The 18,954-nt window shown below is 36.5% G+C and overlaps 1 protein-coding gene across 1 annotated transcript; it reads right to left on the bottom strand.

Moving 5' to 3' along the window:
- Positions 1 to 13,519: 13,519 nt before the first annotated feature.
- On the bottom strand, positions 13,520 to 18,557 carry lsm6 (LSM6 homolog, U6 small nuclear RNA and mRNA degradation associated). Its single transcript, XM_067403537.1, has 4 exons — positions 18,427 to 18,557; positions 17,907 to 18,005; positions 16,372 to 16,485; positions 13,520 to 16,153 (listed from the first exon to the last, which is right to left on the bottom strand). The coding sequence occupies exons 2-4, from the start codon at positions 17,998 to 18,000 to the stop codon at positions 16,119 to 16,121; spliced, it is 243 nt and encodes an 80-aa protein (XP_067259638.1). The 5' UTR covers positions 18,001 to 18,005; positions 18,427 to 18,557; the 3' UTR covers positions 13,520 to 16,118.
- Positions 18,558 to 18,954: the final 397 nt, after the last annotated feature.

Here is an 18,954-nt window from a genome sequence, read left to right as displayed (position 1 = left end):
AAAAAAAAAAAAAAGAAAAAATCTTAGTGACACCAAACATTTTGAACGTGTGTGTGCCTATAACAATGTAATTTCACTGTAACATTTCAAAATAAGTAAAAAGCATGATATAAAAAGAGAATTTGCTGTGAAATCCATCACACATTTCGATTTTACTCAGTTGTTTGTTTCCAATAGTTTTGGTTGTGCTTTTTTTTTTTTTTTAACTTGTTTATGCATATATTTTTTTATCATATTAATGTCATGCATGTCTTTATGTCCGGCTAGGTCAAACTGTCTAAATATCAGGACATTTTACAGAAACAATCCTAAAATGTAGTTATATTCACATTATATAATTTAATAGTTAAGAATGAACCATTATTATAGATATCTAAATATTTTCTGTCAAATCTGCTCGTGAATTGCTTTAAGAAGCCCTTTTTTTTCCCCCTTTTTTTGATAGCCTGTACTAATGAAAAAGTATTCTGCATAATCCAAAAGGTACTTTTGCTGTTGAGTCCATATAATATACATCTTTTTCATCGCCTCAGGGTGCTTTGCCCTGTCCAACCTATTTAATTCAGTGCCTCTAGAGAGTATCGTATGATTCACTGGCTTTAGGCAACAAAAGCTTTTTATTGAAAGTTTATCAACAACCCAATGGGCTCAGAGAGTAGAACTTGAAGACCAATTGATGAGCTTTGCTAAATATTAACTACATGAATACAACATTACACTTGACTGAATATCATCACAACACACGTCTATCCATAAAACAGCAATTATTTAAAGTCTCATTGACTTAATTAGCTGTCAGTCAGTACAGATAGATTGGTTCTCTGATCTAAATTCAATATTTGAATATTAGAGTGACTTAAATGTCTTCATTTAAGTGTTTCATTTTACATGTATGCATTTGACAGACACATTTTTACAACGCAACTACATTCTATCTATCTACACATTTTATCAGGTCTTACATTCCTTGGGAATCAAACCCATGACCTTGGTGTTGCTCTACTGACTGAACTTTTGAGAATCAACACTTAAAACAGATCAAATATATAAAAAGTGTGATAACTTTTTTTTTTTTTTTTTAAAGAACATGTATCACTCCATAAGTAAAAGCCAAGTCATCTGTACTAAGTTTGGATGCGTGGAGATGACTTCTATAATGAAATGTGTGATATACTGTGCAGTCCTGCCCTCTAGTGTTCTACTTTGGACTCACAGCTGGACATATCAAATTAAGGTTTGGTAAATTTAACCAACCTAAAGGATTCATAAAGGATTTTTAATAATTATCTGTATAATAACAATTGTTATAATTTCCCACATAAATAATCTATACATTACCGTTAAAAGGTTTGGGGTCTGTAAAAATTGCCAGTGTTTTTGAAAGAAGTCTCTTGTGCTAAATATGGCTGCAAAATAAATAAATAAATAAATAAAAATACAAAAAAGTATATTATAAAACATTACAATAAAAAAATTCCTGACATTACTTCAGTGTCACATGATCCTTCAGAAATCATTCTAAAATACTGATTTGGTGCTCAAGAAACATTTCTTATATTCATCTATGTTAAAAAAAAAAAAAAAAAAAACAGTTGTGCCACTTAATATTTAACATAATACACTGATTTCAGGATTCCTTGATGAATATAAAGCTCAAAAGAATAACATTTATTTGAAATAGATTCTTTACTGTCAATTTTGATCAATGTACTGCATCCTTTCTGAATAAAAGTATTCATTTTCCTGACATTTGAACATTAGAGTATATACTAATGTTCTTACAAAAGTATAATCCAAAACTAAGAAAATGCACAGTAAATAAACACTGTGTGCTCTTCTATGCCTTATACTTCAATTTTGAGTGTATCCAGCAATTCATGTTATTATTATTTATTATTATTACTGAATTTCATTTAGTCCGTATTCATGCATTAGAGGTATTACAGCATAAAAAGTCATTCATAATACGTTTTCCTCATTTCCAGTGCACAGATAGAGATTTGAGATAATGATAAAGACAGAAATAAGATGAAACACTGACTTTTTCTAATATGGTGTCTGCTTGATCACTGGATGAATCTAAAATGAAATTAGATTATACTAAATAAGAGACAGAAAAGATAATGAAATAGATAAAAGATGTATAGGATCCCTTAAGTGTATGTAAAATTAATACCAGCCTGAAAGACTTGCCTTGCAGCCACTTTATCAGACCGGGCTTAAAGTCCACTGTGATCAGGCCAGCAGAGACTTACAGAGAATTACACTAACCCGCAACCACTTCTTCTGCTTTCAGTGTATCACAGAATCATACATATAAACACTGGCACATCCCCCTAATGGTCGTCAAATGAGGACTGGCCTTTCCACAGTCCTAGAGCCATGCCTGGGGCAGCCTGGCACAAGCCTTAGCTCTGGGCAGTCCAGGGCAGGCAGGGTGATCTGACCCTCTCTCCCAACCTCCATAAACCCTTTGCCCTTTAGCATATTGCAGTTCTTCCTTGTTCAGTTCACCCCATTTAAGCCTGAGGGCCTCTCTGTCGCTCAGCTGTGCGGTGAGGAGAGCAATCACATCCAGGTCACAGGGTTCTGGGGATAATTCTTAGAAACCCCAAAGCCTGGTGTCACTGACAGTGAACAGTCTCAGTTGGATAAGAAGCCTCCTGCTCAGGCAGATCATTTAGAGTGCTATTGGATGACGGTCAGGTGATTCTGTGCAGAAGCAGTGATGGACACTTTTTTTAAAGGGACAGTTCACCCAAAAATAAAAAATCTGTCCAAACAGTTTCTGGTCCCCACTGACTTAGTATTTTTTTTATTCACAAGTCAATGTGGATTAGAAATCACATCCACATTCTTCAAAACATCTTCTTTTGTGTCCAACAGAAGAAAGAAACTCATACATGTTTTAGAACAACTTGAGGGTGAGTAAACGATGACAGAATTTTCATTGTTTTGGTGTGAACTATCCCTTTAACCATGATTGTCAACACCAAACACATGTTCACTGCAACATTAAACAGTTTAAGAGAAGTAGCAGATTGTCAAATAACAAACATTCATCATGTGATTTGTGGGTACCTTTTCTCGTCATAGGCGTCTGTATTGTGTTTTAAATGTAAAGGCTGTTACTAACCACAAGATGGCAGCAAAAGATGATTCAATACATATGCCTTTGATTTCAAAAGCCAGAATTTATTTGATTTTTTTCTTTCAATGTCAGTTAAGTAGTAACATGGTTAAATCGATCTAACAGAAAATATATGTTACATGATCATGCATAATTTGCAATGCATTTAGATGTTTTAGAGGCAAAATAAAATATTATTTTAAAATTCTTCAAGTATTTACCCCTATAGCAATCTATATTAAATGAGGTACTGTATTACAATGAGCAGTTCAACTAAATATTATGTTTATAGGTTCAATTCATGAACCTTTTTGTTCAATTCCTTGGGAAAGATGCAACAAGTTTTTCACACCTGGATTTGGGGATCCTCTGCCATTCCTCCTTGCAGATCCTCTCCAGTTCTGTCAGGTTGGATGGTAAACGTTGGTGGACAGCCATTTTTATGTCTCTCCAGAGATGCTCAATTGGGTTTAAGTCAGGGCTCTGGCTGGGCCATTCAAGAACAGTCACGGAGTTGTTGTGAAGTCACTCCTTCATTATTTTAGCTGTGTGCTTAGGGTCATTGTCTTGTTGGAAGGTAAACCTTCGGCCCAGTCTGAGGTCCTGAGCACTCTGGAGAAGGTTTTCATCCAGGATATCCCTGTACTTGGCCGCATTCATCTTTCCCTCGATTGCAACCAGTCGTCCTGTCCCTGCAGCTGAAAAACACCCCCACAGCATGATGCTGCCACCATGCTTCACTGTTGGGACTGTATTGGACAGGTGATGAGCAGTGCCTGATTTTCTCCACACATACCGCTTAGAATTCAAGCTAAAAAGTTCTATCTTGTTCTCATCAGACCAGAGAATCTTATTTCTCTCCATCTTGGAGTCCTTCAGGTGTTTTTTTTTAGCAAACTCCATGCAGGCTTTCATGTGTCTTGCACTGAGGAGAGGCTTCCGTCAGGCCACAAAGCCCCGACTGGTGGAGGGCTGCAGTGATGGTTGATTTTCTACAACTTTCTCCCATCTCCCGACTGTATCTCTGGAGCTCACCCACAGTGATCTTTGGGTTCTTCTTTACCTCTCTCACCAAGGCTCTTCTCCCCCGATAGCTCAGTTTGGTCGGACGGCCAGCTCTAGGAAGGGTTCTGGTCATCCCAAACGTCTTCCATTTAAGGATTATGGAGGACACTGTGCTCTTAGGAACCTTAAGTGCAGCAGAAATGTTTTTGTAACCTTGGCCAGATCTGTGCCTTGCCACAATTCTGTCTCTGAGCTCTTCAGGCAGTTCCTTTGACCTCATGATTCTCATTTGCTCTGACATGCACTGTGAGCCGTAAGGTCTTATATAGACAGGTGTGTGGCTTTCCTAATCAAGTCCAATCAGTATAATCAAACCCAGCTGGACTCAAATGAAGGTGTAGAACCACCTCAAGGATGATCAGAAGAAATGGACAGCACCTGAGTTAAATATATGAGTGTCACAGCAAAGGGTCTGAATACTTAGGACCATGTGATATTTCAGTTTTTCTTTTTTAATAAATCTGCAAAAATGTCAACAATTCTGTGTTTTTCTGTCAATATGGGGTGCTGTGTGTACATTAATGAGGAAAAAAATGAACTTAAATGATTTTAGCAAATGGCTGCAATATAACTAAGAGTGAAAAATTCAAAGGGGTCTGAATACTTTCTGTACCCACCGATTATATATATGTATATATATATATATATATAACACACACCTACCTTTTTGGCATAAAGGTATAAAGGGGGGGGGGGGGGGATGTGGGGATAAGGGGAAATGTCCTAAATTTTATAATACTTTCACGTTTAATGGAGTATTTAAATTTTTCTAGTGATAAAGTAAGTTTATGAGCTGTTTAAATCATAAAATTTAATATATAAAAATATTTAAAAATGAATTAAAACTAAATCTATAAAATTATCCCATGATGGTAACCCCTAAAAAGTTCTATAAGCAGTGTGACAGAACCCTTTAAGGTTCTATCAAACATGAGGATCAAAGAGTCACTTGGGGAACTTCACAATGAAGCTTGAAGAAAAACAAAACTAGACAAGGTTATAAAAAGGTTGGCAAAGCTTCAAACCTCTCTAAGAGCACCACAACGTCCATTGTAACGAAATTAAAGACACACGGCACAATTCAGACACTGCTAAGATCAGGCTGTCCTACCAATCTGAGCAACAAGGCAAGAAGAGCAATTGTAAGTGATGTGACCAAAAGGCCAGCTACAACACTGACAGAGTTCATTAACTGAAATGGACTGAACTGTCCAGACTCAATGTCTTAAGCATTTCTCAGACTCTACCTCTTTTCTTTTTTTTTAATAATAATACAAAATAAAAATAAAAGGAATTTGTTGAAGGCATGTATAACCCAAAACAGTTTGTAAAAAAGAAAAAAGAAAAAGATTTGTGGTCAAAAACAGCACTCACCTGCCTGAAATTAAAATTCTGTGACAGGAAAAAACGAAATACACCCAGATAACATCCATTCTTTCCATCAAGTGGAAGAAGCATAATGCTCTAGACTTGCTTTTCAGCAAGAGCAACAGGAAAGTTTTTTTTTTTTTTTTTTTTGCATCAAGAGCAATGTGGATTGAGCTGAATACAAGCAAATCCTCAAGGAGAACCTGTTTCAGTCAGCCAGAAATCTTTGTTTAGGTCAAAGATTCATTTTCCGGCAGCCCAAAGCACACAGAAAAACCTGGCCTGAATAAAACTGCAGAATGATTTGGCCAGAACTCAGATTGAATATAGAAGATTTGTTTGGATGATTGCTTCAGAAACAAGCCCATTGCTTTGTTGTAGCTTAGTAGTCCAGTGACTCTTTCACACACAAAAAAAGAAAAAAAGTGCTTTACACATATTGGTTGTTTTTACAACCAGAGGCTGCTTAATGTTGTGGCATCTTGGAATAGTCACTGACTTTTACTGTGAGTCACGACAGCATCTGAAACACTGATCGTTCCATGATGGCGGATGCATTGACGTGTCTGGAGCGGTCGAATGTGACATCTAATCATATCTATGGCTTCAAAGACTGATTCATAGATAATGTATGTATACGTAGATGCCACATTCGACTCCTCCAGACACATCGGTGCAGCCGCCATCTTGGAATTGTCAGTGTGTCGCACTCACAGTAAGAATCAATGATGCCCCAATATTCCGCAGCTTCTGGTTGTAAAACCACCGAGATTTAAATTCCCAAAGGAATGTGATAACCTTTCACAGTTGAGAATGTGTTGGTTTGTTTATGTATTAACTCAATATTACAGGTTTTTACTATGGTACTTTTTAATGACGCCTTGTATTGTGTTTGTTTAGCAAAAATCATCTGCTAAAGTATATTGCAGATATAGATATTCATACATGTGTCTACACCTATGGTCACGTAATATGATTGACACATCTAGAGCAAATGAATAATTCATTCACGCACCCGGAAGAAACCAGACACACAATGCTCTTTATGCTGTTTCAAGCTAATCAAATCACATAATTCAATGGAAAATGAATAGAAATTATTTTCTGTATAAAGAAATATGAAGTAAACATGTGAGAATAAATCAATATTTCTCCAAATGTGCACACTTTCAACTAAAATCAATAATTGATGCTGATAAATGAAGCCATGTGAACATAAATAAACGGGAGCAGACATGATTGAATGCGTGTCTCTGTTCTCAGACACCAATGATAACAACAACTCAACATTCTCTTCTCTCTTCCGAGATAATTTTCTACTGTTTACACTGGTTTTCAAAACAGTTGCTCACCTCTTTAATAAAACACATAATATATTAAATAGTCTTGGTGTTTAAATAAGTGAAACCTGAAATCGTGTTTTAAAACCTAAATCGAATTTACGCTATTTAGACATGTTTGAACACCAACCCCACCCCTAAACCTAAAATATTTTAATATTGAAACATTGTAAACATTAAAACACAGCATCTTTAAAGATTTATCCATAACAATTCACAAACTATTGCCTAAAATGCATGGTGCAGTTTGACCACTTGATGGCGGAGATCTTCAAGGTTGACCTCCTTATCTAATGATGAGCTACTGTATTTCAGCTTGCTATTCCTAGAACAATATGAGATGTCACTAGTGCACTAGTAAAATCACTGCAGTGAATCTTGAGAACTGCAGCCAACCATCACTGAGGTTTCTACAGATCTAAAGCCCTACTTATTCTACATTTGTCAACACTTATGCAAGCATAAATATGTTAAGTCTCCATTAATCCTGATATATTTTACAGACTTACCACCGTTTCCAAGTGATCAGTTATAGCATTTTTAGGGGTGGACCTTACAGATTATGCTGAACACATCTTTTTTATGTTTTGTGTGCTCATGATGAGAAAGTTAGTCTCTGTGAAAAACATGAATTACAAGCTTCTACCATGCTGTCACCTGTGTATACCTGCCGAATAGTTAACCAGTTTTAAGGCTTTTCATTGCCATTGAGCCCAGGGGAATCCAAACCAGAAACACATGCACCTGGCATTCTTATATAAATATATCTAATATGATACAGTGTAATGGAATATGTGTATTGACACATTAAAAGCACTATGTATTTGTCATTGTTGCTATTTATCAGTGTCCTCCCCTCCCGTGTGTGCATGCCATGGCAACATAGTTTTGGTAGCTCACTAACAGCATCCATTTTAGAAAGAGCAGCGAGCAGTTATCTTCTCCCCTGACATCCCGGTCGATAAAATTCTCAAAGTGACACTGCAAAGCAAACGTAAGTGCTCGACCTGCCATGTCACTTTGAATCGAACAGCTCCTAACTGTACAATCTCATCTCGGTAGCCTTTGTGTCTCTGCCATGACGCAAACACGCTGCGATTGACATGCAAGACGATGCTTTACTGATTCAGCCTAATTATGTTTATGAAAATACCCTGGCTGGTCCCCTGGGATAGCAAGATTGAGATTGTGTGTGCGACACTCCCCAGTCATAACTCCGCTATCTGCCTTCACTACCCTTGAGCAGTATCATATAGGCTCTGCATGGTAACTCTCATTTTGTTTTGTGGTGCTCTCAAAGGTCATTTTGTATATGTAGGGAATATTTAATAAACAGAAAAATGTCTATGTTTGGAATCAATGATTTAAAACAGAGTCTGAATGGTCAGGCAAACTTGTTTTTAACCACTCATGCCACACTACTACTTTCTTGTATGTTTCCTATAACACAGTTTCTTTGTGTATTTATATGTGTTTCTTCAACTTTTGGTTCTTCAAGGGTTATTTTTATTACTAAAAGATTTAAAGGGTTAGTTCACTCAAAAATGAATTTTCTGTCATTAAATACTCACCCTCATGTTGTACCAAAACCGTAAGACCTTCGTAACAAAAAATAATGACTTTATTTAACAATTGTACACTTGTACAGCATCGGCCAATACTGAGCCTGCGATCGGACGTAAATACGGAAGCGCTGCACTGCATTCACGTCAACTGCGTGGGACAACAGTTGACATAATTAATTTATGCTACTTTTCAAATGCCTTTTATTTATTTATTTTTTATCCTTGTCCCAGACTTTTATGGACCATTTACACTATACCATTTTCAACTACAAAGAGAAAACGTTTTATGCATTTTGGCCATTCATTTACATGATTTTGGGGGCCTGAACTTTGGGGGCAAACTTTTGAAATCGGGTTTTTGAAAATGATACCGTTAGTCTCCGTGGAAACTACAAAAACACAAATTTGTGAAAACTGTGACAGCACAGTTTTACTCTACAATTCGGCAACTCGGCATGTGATGGTACCCTTAAACTCAAAATATAAAAATACATCATAATGAGTTTTCATAATTAAAATTATGATAATCTAAGGGTACACGACAAAGATGTACTAAAAACAAAAATGTTTTTCCTTTGCGTTTTTTTGCATACAGACAATAACGTCAATACGATCCCCGTTCACACGTATCCAAAAAAAACAACAACAACAACAACAAAAAAAAACAATGTATTATACATGCCAGGCCAGTAGTTGGCAATGTCACTTTGTAAAAAAAAAAAAAAAAAAACAAACAAACAAAAAAACACATAATACGCATGATGTCACCGTTTTCACAAATTTGCGTTTTTGTAGTTTACATGGATATGATAACGGTATCGTTTTAAAAAATTTAAAACCAGTTTTCAAAAGGTTGCATTTTCAGTCCCCCAAAACCCTGTTGTCGTGTAAATGAACGGCCAAAATGCATAAAAAGTTTTTTTTTTGTTGAAAGCAGTGTTGTGTAAATTGCCCCTTAGTCAACAGTAAAATAAACAACTGCAATATTTATTATGTGAAAATTGTTTATATAAATTCTTCTAAAATGAGGATTGAGTTACAGCTGTGGCATAATTTACACCTAACAACTTGGGTTTGAAATGAAATATTAGATTTATGGACAAAAAAAAAACAAGAAAAGTCAGGTAATTATCACTTGTGGATGGGATACTTTTATTGTGCACCATTTCATTTGCTGTCATTTTGTTAGAAATTAAACTGTGTTTTCATGATTAAAAAAAATGAATGAATGTATGAATTTCAACTGTTGGAAATTGTTAGTTTATAAACAAAATTAGTAGTGCGAGTGTGAAAAGTGTGTTTTAGAGACTTTTTTCCTTCTAAAAGGCTACAGGGCCAAAAGTGTCCTTATGCCGCCCACACACAACACAGTTTTAACCCTGATTTCCCACTCATTGAATGGAGATCGCCAACAAAAGTCTGAAATCGTAGGCAAATTGGCGCTTGTTCACATGAGTGATGATCGCTATGTGTGAGTTTTCAAAAAACATTTATCCGGTTAAATACCTGCGATTCAAGTACTGCAGAGTGAAATGCGTTTTGACTTGAACCAATGACAGACAGTTGTGAAGAGTGACAATAACAGCAATCCGACAGCTTTGAAAGTCATTTAGTGTATGAGCAGCATTGGTTGAAACATCCAATTATGGGCCTATTAGCTGTGATTTCTCTGTTAGCTGTTGCTGCTGATTTGCACTAAACTTACTCTTCAAGATCAATAAAGTATCTCTCTAGTAAATATGAACATACAATGCCTAAGTAATGCTGCTGCACAAGAGCGTGAATTTAAAATGTCAACCAAACATTTATGAGACGGTAATTGACAGCAGCGAGAGTGCATGCAACTTGGCATTTGCACATATTTGTGGCAGCAGCCTCAGACTGAACTATTATAGCAATTTGAGTACCCTTTGGCTCTAATTAACTCCAGGACAAATAAAATAAAAGTGCATGGATTTGCAGAGAAATTGATGGAGCTATCCTATGCTCTTCTGTACTAGTCACAATTCATACCAATGAAACCCTTGAACATTTCAGATCAACCAAAGATTAAGGAAAATGCCAGCTGTTAAAGGTGATTTTAATCTACTATTATTTCTCTCTATTCAGCCCTTTGTCTATCCCATCTGCACACATTCTCCTATTCTGAATCCCAGTTGTGCCCTTGATGTCATAATGTGCAAGGCCAAAGTTGCTCAGTGATTTCTAAACGTGGCAGCTACAGGACACACTCAATTACCATTGGCTATCTCCGAGACTTGACAGCACAAAGCCACCGTGGTTACTCGCCGAGAAACAAAACACTCTGGCAATTCCATTAGCATGCTGGGCGCTTGCCAACAACTCTCTGCATTATGTTCCATGGTAGACAAATTGGCAGTCAAAATGGTGTTGTGAAGGGGGCTAATTGCTTGAGTGCAGGGTTAGTCTGTATTTCATGCGAGACTTGAAATGCAGGGAGATGGGCTGGCTCAACTGCCTGACATGTCCTAAGATGCGCCGATGAACGTAATGCCAGAACACCTCTGGTGATGTCTGCTGTTGTGATCTGACATTTCTTGTGCAGGAGAATGTTATTCATTAGCTTTTTGCTAATGAGCCAAAAGATTAAAGAACCAGTGAAATATAAAGACTATTAGCTCGGAGATCATCTATCCGTCTTATTTTGCAACACGGAAGCAAGCAATTTTCTGTGAATGTGTGAGACTTCCGATTCATTAGTCACTATAGGTAATTAACAATTCTGTTAAACTATTTGCACTACAAACCAGAGTGTTGTGATTAAGATAAGTAATACGATAACAAATGCTAGTTTGCAATTTCTCGCACATTCAAGTTTCAAATGGCCACGCCCGCTAAAAATAAGGTGGACGTGCTAGTGTTCACCTAAACATTGAAAAATGTATTGTTAACAGATAAACATTCGAAAAAGTATAGTTCCAGGAAAACAGACACAATTCTGACTAGCAATGGCAAGTAGCAAATCATGTTCCTGCTGAAACGTACATTATTAGCTGTTTATTAAAAATATCTCTTCAATACGAGTCCCCTGCTCAAACAAAAAACATAATATATATAAGCATTAGCATAAGGTATATGCTAAGCTAGCAGGCTAATAAGTTTATGGTATGCTAGGCTACTACACTATGTACTACACTAAAGCTAACTAAATAAATCACAAATAATGAGAAATGTTTTATTTCACAATCTATAGTTATCAATTATTTTATATATAACATATTTTAAATAATATAGGCCTAATGTGAAATACATATTAGTCATAATAGTTCAGATGACATAAGTCATAAAGCAGTTTTGAAGGATTTCTAATTAGGCCCTCAATTCAATGGTTAGACTGCATAAGGTATTATTTTTTCAGTAAAATATCCAAAAACCACTAGGCCAGTGTTATATAATTTGTTCACTTGAGTACTTACACAATCCCAAATGTTTCCAACTATTTGTAAATCATGAGAAAATTGCAATTTTAACCAAGGTTCTGGGACGCGCGAGGAGTCACCTGTCAATTGCGTTATACCCGCGTTACCCTTGGTTTCCGGTTTTATTTTATAGAAACCATGGAAACACCAAAGACGCTTTAATATATTACACATTTTAATAGACAAGGGAACAACTGTTTTGATATATTTATAGACAGAAAACTAATTGTTATTTAGCTCAACACGTTTAGTCTTATTGTTTAAATCTAATTTTCTTGATTTTTGCGAGTACCATGCTTTACCATGCCTCAGAGAAAAACACTTTTGTCAAGTAGCTAACATAGCATAATCAGATGCAGCTTTATTTTTAGTAACAATAATATAGAATTTCTCCATCATACAAAATGTTTTAAAATTAATCACATGCCATTTATCAACACAAGCCATCCAGCATTTAATATGATTTTCTAAAATCGATCTAGCTTACTGCAGCGTGTCTCAAACAAGGGTCTCACAGCAGCTGCCGAGCGAACGCACAGAGTAACGTTATAACAATTTTCAACACTCAAATGTATCTAATATGATTAACAGAGCTGTGTTACCTCATACTCATGACTGGAAAAGTGGAAGCGGCGCCGGCGACTGTGTCATAATAAAAGTCCCGCTGCTCGTGAGGCGTGTGTTGAGCAATCGCTCCAGCGGCCTCATTCAGCTCCCACAGCGCTCGGCCCTGTTCTGCTTCATACTACAGTAACGTTAATAATCACATCCATGAACATGGTTTCTTCCCGAGTCCTATCCCTATTCTTTTACACCAAGATTTCACGCTCAAACTTGGCGTCATCAAGCTACGCCTTTGTTTTGAATAGGCCTCTAGCGACCTCTCGCGGACAGAAATCCTACATACTGCACCTTTAATGGCTTATTTGGTTAATTGGTTAAAAGTATCAATTTGGTTCATTTCAATGAAATACGAACAAAAAGCAGTTTGTAAAAGTGTATAGGGCCTGTATCCCCAAAATGAAAAAGCTCTGAAAACATCCACACACATCTGAAGAACATATATGTGATGGAATGTACTGTAAACTGTATCAATATAGGTACCATAGTGTGAATGTTTCTTTAGTTGCCATTATTTGAGGCATATCCTCTTAAAGGCACAGTATGTAAGTTTCACTGCTAGAGGTCGCTTATTCAAAACAACAAAGACGTCGCTTGCTGACACAGTGACTGAGTGTGGGATCATGGGAGTTGTCGTGTTCACCTCCACAGCCGTTTAGGCTTTAAGGGGTTATCTTTGGCAACAGAACCTGCACCAAATGGTAATGAATAATTGTGGTCTATCACGAATGTGCAAAACAAACAACTGTCTTACTAGACATTACCAGAAATCGTTGGCTTTGACACTACAACTACTACTTCTGTTTTTTTTTTCTCCATGGTTTCTACCAACAGCTGAGGGTAGGGGGATCTGATGCCATTGACAGGCAACCCAATGACATGGGTCATGTCACTGGTTAAAATTGCAGATTTTTCTGGATTTAAACATTGTTGGAAACATTTGGAATATTAAATGAGTCAACAAGATATACAAAACTGTTCTGGTGGTTTTTGAATATTTTAATGCAAAAATATGGTACATATATTGTACCATTAAGCGATACAGGGAAATGTCTACCTTTTCCAAAATCAATGAACAGACTCCCATTGCTCCAGCACACTTTATCCCATAAGTTGAAGTAATCAGTTTTCATCAAAGAGGTATAATTTACAGCCACAAGAGGTCAATATACACGCTAGCAAGCGCTGCTGTCAGGGCCAACATACCCCCAGGGCTTATTTTTCCCCAAAATGAATGTCATTTCTTCCAGCCAAGCAGCTTCGCTTTGCCATTTGTAGGTTAGTCTGGATAAATCATTCAACCCCCTCTTGCAAACATCCACAACAGTTCCTTTCAGATAATAAGGTCAGGGAGCACATTCCAGGCCAAGGTTGACAGTATTGGAGTCTAAATTAAGAGTCTGCATGTGGTAGAATGCTAGTGAACAACAGCCAATGAGCTTAAATGCCCCACATAGTCTTTCATATAGACCCTATTTTTTTTTTTTTTTTTTTTTAACCTTAAGGGGGAAAAAAATAATATACATAACTTGACAGAAACGTATGTATATGATATACGGATGTCGATATAAAGTTAAGTCAAAAGTTTTAGAGAAATTAATTAAAAAACTGCATACAATGATAACCCATGTAACAGCTCCAACATTATACTGTCTGAAATGGTGTGCAAGAATTGACTGAAAGGTGATCCCTTCATTTCTACCTTCTCTGGCAGAGCAGTCTCTTCAGATCAGGTTCATGCAATGTGATGTATGGCATTGCTTCAGACACATATACTCTGCTGGCTTTGCTGCATAAATACTGGGAATGTCTTTATTACTTCTAGGAGTTAAGAGACGTTTATTCCTCCTCAGATGGAAACACTCATATTACAGTCGAGGTGAACCGGTTTGTTGACCAAACAAAATCAAAATACTCAAAGCCACAATCTATATGCAACTATAACTATAAAATATATTTGATATGTATAAGATTACGCAGCATATATTTGACCAAAACTACAGCAAAAAAATAAAAAACCTGAATTTTCAGCATCATTACTCCAGTCTTTAGGGTCACATGATCCTACAGCAATCGTTCTAATATGCTGATTTGCTGCTCAAGAAACAGTTGTTCTACTTATATATTTTTATAGACAAGCTTATAAAATATCATAGTGACCTTAAACACTTGAACAGTAGTGTATTCTGTAATGAACTATGAATAACAGCATTACAAAAGGTTCTGATAATTCAGTTTGACTTTTTTTTTTGACAGTCAAAAACATAAGTCAAAGACAATGTATATGTTTTACTGTACACTATAGTATACAGGAATCGAAACAAACCTCTGGTCCATTGCAATGTCAGGGTCCAACTGCTGGTGGAGCTGCAGACCTTAAACTCACATAAACATGAATGCAACAGTCCAGTCCAATAAAAGCTAAAGCCTAAATGTCCAAACGTGCCTATCCTTTCACAACCAAAATAGCGTTATGTGAAAGTGCAAGTACAGACAACCACTAATATGCGAGCTCCCATTATGACCCAACATCTACAATTCTGCAATGATTATTGTGTATCCATACAATAAATGCAACATGATGGTGATAACATGTACACAGATTTTGAAGCCAGCATTTGTTGCCAGTTATAATGTTGCAGGCTGTTGCTCTGGGTCATTAGAGCAGACCTCATAAGACAGAGACTCTTTAGTCATTGGGTCATTACCGTGAACAGAGCTAATTAATCTCTGAGCGCAGAGTAGCGTCGCAAGAGGGGTTCTGGTTTTTGATTACAATAGGAAAGCATTTGCTGCGGTCGCCATAATGATACCAAGCTCCTGCTAGAAAGCCCCCGCTCACTCCGGTTACGGACAAGGTTTAATCAATACTGTGTCCTTCATCCCGCATTCAGGGCCGACCTTGGCAGCCTTTTGTCTCCTAAACGAGGGCAAAGAGCATATGTGGATACACAGAGAAAAGAAATAAGTGTCCAAGCATGCAGTACCCACATGAAAATAAAGCACTAGTGAATCCAATCAGCTCATTTGGAACTTAATGAATCACCATATGTTTATCTTTTTTCTTTTTTTTTTACCTTCGCCTAATGAAGTATCATAGTGCCAGGATTGTTTGTAAATTTATTAGGGCATCCTAATGTACACAGAAAGGTTAGAAAGGGGCAGACAACACCAGCCCAAGCAGATCAGGGTTCAAAAACTATTGATTCATTTGAAAACAAAGAACATTACCATGAAATAGAGGGCTGTAGTAGACCAAATGCGAAACAGAAGGTATATTAAAGCAGCAGTGAATATGAAATATGTAGATAAAGGTGCCTTGAACAACCTCCAAGTCTTGAAAGTGCTAATTAGCAATTCCTTATGACTGAATTATCACTATTTAAATATTCATAGAACAGATAAATCAGGAAAACACAAAATCTGTTGTTGAAAAACAAACAATTTACTGCACCACACTGCAGGACACCACATTTTGTGTTACAAAACATGAAATAAACTTAGACATTATTGTCAGCTAACAAAGGATTATGAATATCAACAGTAAACAATTCACTTAACAATGAATAAAGAAACAAGTTAAATGGCTTCACATCTTCCTCTTCTGGGTGCTGATGTATAACACTAGAGGACAAAGAAAACAAAATGAACTTTGGTATTTATATGAAAAAACATCTAAAGAAAAGTGAAAGTTTTGAGAACGTGCACACAGACAGACAGCTTTGGAAACTGCATTACTGTTACGAACACACTGGGTCTGCTTAGGTAGCTCTCAATAACAGAAAACACTATGAAAACAAATAAGGAAACAGCACTAACACTAGAAAACAAACATTACGTACCATTGTTTCCTCTGAGAAATGCATCTCCATACTTGTTCTTCAGCTGGCCATTGACATACTCCTCTGTCTGTTCCACAGCGATATTCATGTAGCCATCAAGGCAGGCCAGCACTCCTGTGGGCAAGACATGACGTCACTTCATTCAAATGTGCCTTTTTGGAGAATTTTTGCAGAAGATCAGGGGCGCAGGCAGAACTTGGTGCACTTACACACCTGCTCCAGATTAGAAAAAATTTAAACTGAGTTGATGTGGCTTGAGGGAAATATTTCTTTCCATAGGTGCCAGACGTCATGAGCTTGAATGTAGTCAAATGAACATACATTTTTACATAAACCATTACCATCTTTTACATCAAAGCTGAATCTGTTATTCAGTGGATATATATCAGTAACAGTGGAAGATTTATTTTGGACACGTCAAGCAGTGTCTGTGACAGCTATACAGAGTAGCATTCCTTTCTTTTTTTCTTTAATTTATGACCAGGTCCACCGCTTACTAGAGCAGTTGTTCTCAGAAAGCTTCCAAGGGGGCTCAAGATGAATTTAAATTATTTAAAATAAGCTTAGCATTAAATAAACAAATAAGATTTCACCCCTTCAACAGGGTTCCCATATGAGGTAGCCTAATTTTAAAAGTGTGATTTCTAAACTTGTAAACATCATGTGAAGTAAAATGTAATAACTCCATGGGCATTTTTATAGTAAATATACATTTTTTTCTAGTTATATCACGCTCTAAAATATCTAATATATTCCATAAGGTAGAAATAAAAAAAATAATTTTTATATTTTTAAAAACCCTTATTATATCCAGTAAATCACTGGAAACAAAAATCATGGGGTCTTTGAATATTGTGGTACAGAATAGATTGCCTTAGAGTAAAAAAGGTTTAAACTACTGTACAACTAGTAAAGGGAGAATTCAGACAATGAAAGCCACTTTGGTAAAGTTGGTTTTATATTCGCACATTCGGACTTCTGATAAATTCAGACTTTCCAATAAATGTGCAATAAATTAATGTTTGCAAATTTTAACCAGCGACATGATATTGACAACCAACGATTGTCAACTTACAACATTTTTCACAGTCGATCAAAATAGGCAAGTATTGTTTTAATGGCATATTTACCTGTGAATGTCCACTGAATGTCCAATGTAGTGTCATTAACAAGGCTATTGAATACGGATGTCCGAATGTGCGAATATAAAACCAACTTTACCAAAGTATGAAAGCCTTGGATCAAGAACAGGATAGGTCAGCAGTCATATTTAAAAAGGATGCAACAGAAAATATATAAAGAAATTACACTGATATAAGGTAATTATGTCGTCTTCTCCCCTATATTACTAGATTTATCAGCACACAAGTGTATTTTATTATCTACAACATTATGAACATAATCCAGGTATTTTTACTATCTCTGAGTTAGCCCCTGCCTTCTTGCACGCTGGTCCCATTAACTTGAAACCAAACCTACAGCCTTGATTAAAGAAATATAACTCTGATAAAACAAAGACATGTTTCTACTTGTACCTCTGTAATCAACACCAGAGTTCAGCTTCACCACCACTGGTCTCCCAATGATCTGCTTCAGGAAATCACTTGGTGTCTGCTTCCGGAGACTCATTTTCTCTGAAAATATAGAGAAAAATGTAGATTATAAATTAGTACCTGACATTACAATATCACAGATACAAGAGACTGTACGCTGCCTGCACTGTTAACAAAGATGAGTGTAACACCGTAAAAAGAAGAGCTTCGAAACATTAGTTTATCGCTTACTGACTAAACTGAACACATTTTTAATGAACCAGTCAACGAATGATTTAAAGCACAGCAGTGTGCAGAGGTTTGGCTGTTTATCATGTTCTGAACATCACCGGTGTACATTTAGCACGAGCGGCTAACTTAGCCTGCTAGCATTACAATCCAATGTGGAGAACAATCAACACATTATACATGTCACGCGCTACAGTAATGAGATCCATTTATACCCCCGCAAAGGTCAAGTACAAATGTTTATTTAAAGAAAATAAACTATTCATTCACTTACCTTATTTGTTTTACAACGTTTGCCGCACGTTTCAACTGACTGACTGACTCTTGACCAATGAACTGAAGCGCTTATTCTATTTCCATGGTGTTTACACCGCGCAGCCAATCAGATGCTTCGATCAAAATCCAGCGTACGGAAGCCGCCGAGGAAGCATTTTCTCCTTTGATAAATAATACGTAGGGAGGAAACGAGCCAAATCGACGGTGGCAGTGAAGACTGGGAAGCTTAGCTTTTGTTGTCTAGGAAATTAGATGGATGGATGGATAGATAGATAGATAGATAGATAGATAGATAGATAGATAGATAGATAGATAGATAGATAGATAGATAGATAGATAGATAGATAGATAGATAGATAGATAGATAGATAGATAGATAGATAGATAGATAGATAGATAGATAGATAGATAGACTGTCAAAAACGATGTTAATTAATAACACATTTTTGTGTTATTTTTTTAGACACGTTTTGTGTCATTTTGTGTACCTAATTGACAAAAATTGTGTAAATATAACAGAGTGTGT

The sequence above is a fragment of the Chanodichthys erythropterus genome, chromosome 12, assembly GCF_024489055.1.
Source record: "Chanodichthys erythropterus isolate Z2021 chromosome 12, ASM2448905v1, whole genome shotgun sequence".
In the NCBI taxonomy this organism is placed as follows: domain Eukaryota; kingdom Metazoa; phylum Chordata; class Actinopteri; order Cypriniformes; family Xenocyprididae; genus Chanodichthys; species Chanodichthys erythropterus.
The sequence above is the reverse complement of the archived record's forward strand: the minus strand, read 5'-3'. Positions and strand labels throughout refer to the sequence as shown.

What these genes read in the sequence shown, in the direction of transcription:
- lsm6 (XM_067403537.1), bottom strand. Translation starts at nt 18,000, where the DNA reads ATGAGTCTCCGGAAGCAGACACCAAGTGATTTCCTGAAGCAGATCATT. An exon ending in CTCTGGTGTTGATTACAGAG is followed by an intron (nt 16,486 to 17,906) that starts GTACAAGTAGAA and finishes TCTTGCCCACAG; the next exon opens with GAGTGCTGGCCTGCCTTGAT. An exon ending in ATTTCTCAGAGGAAACAATG is followed by an intron (nt 16,154 to 16,371) that starts GTACGTAATGTT and finishes TTTGTCCTCTAG; the next exon opens with TGTTATACATCAGCACCCAG.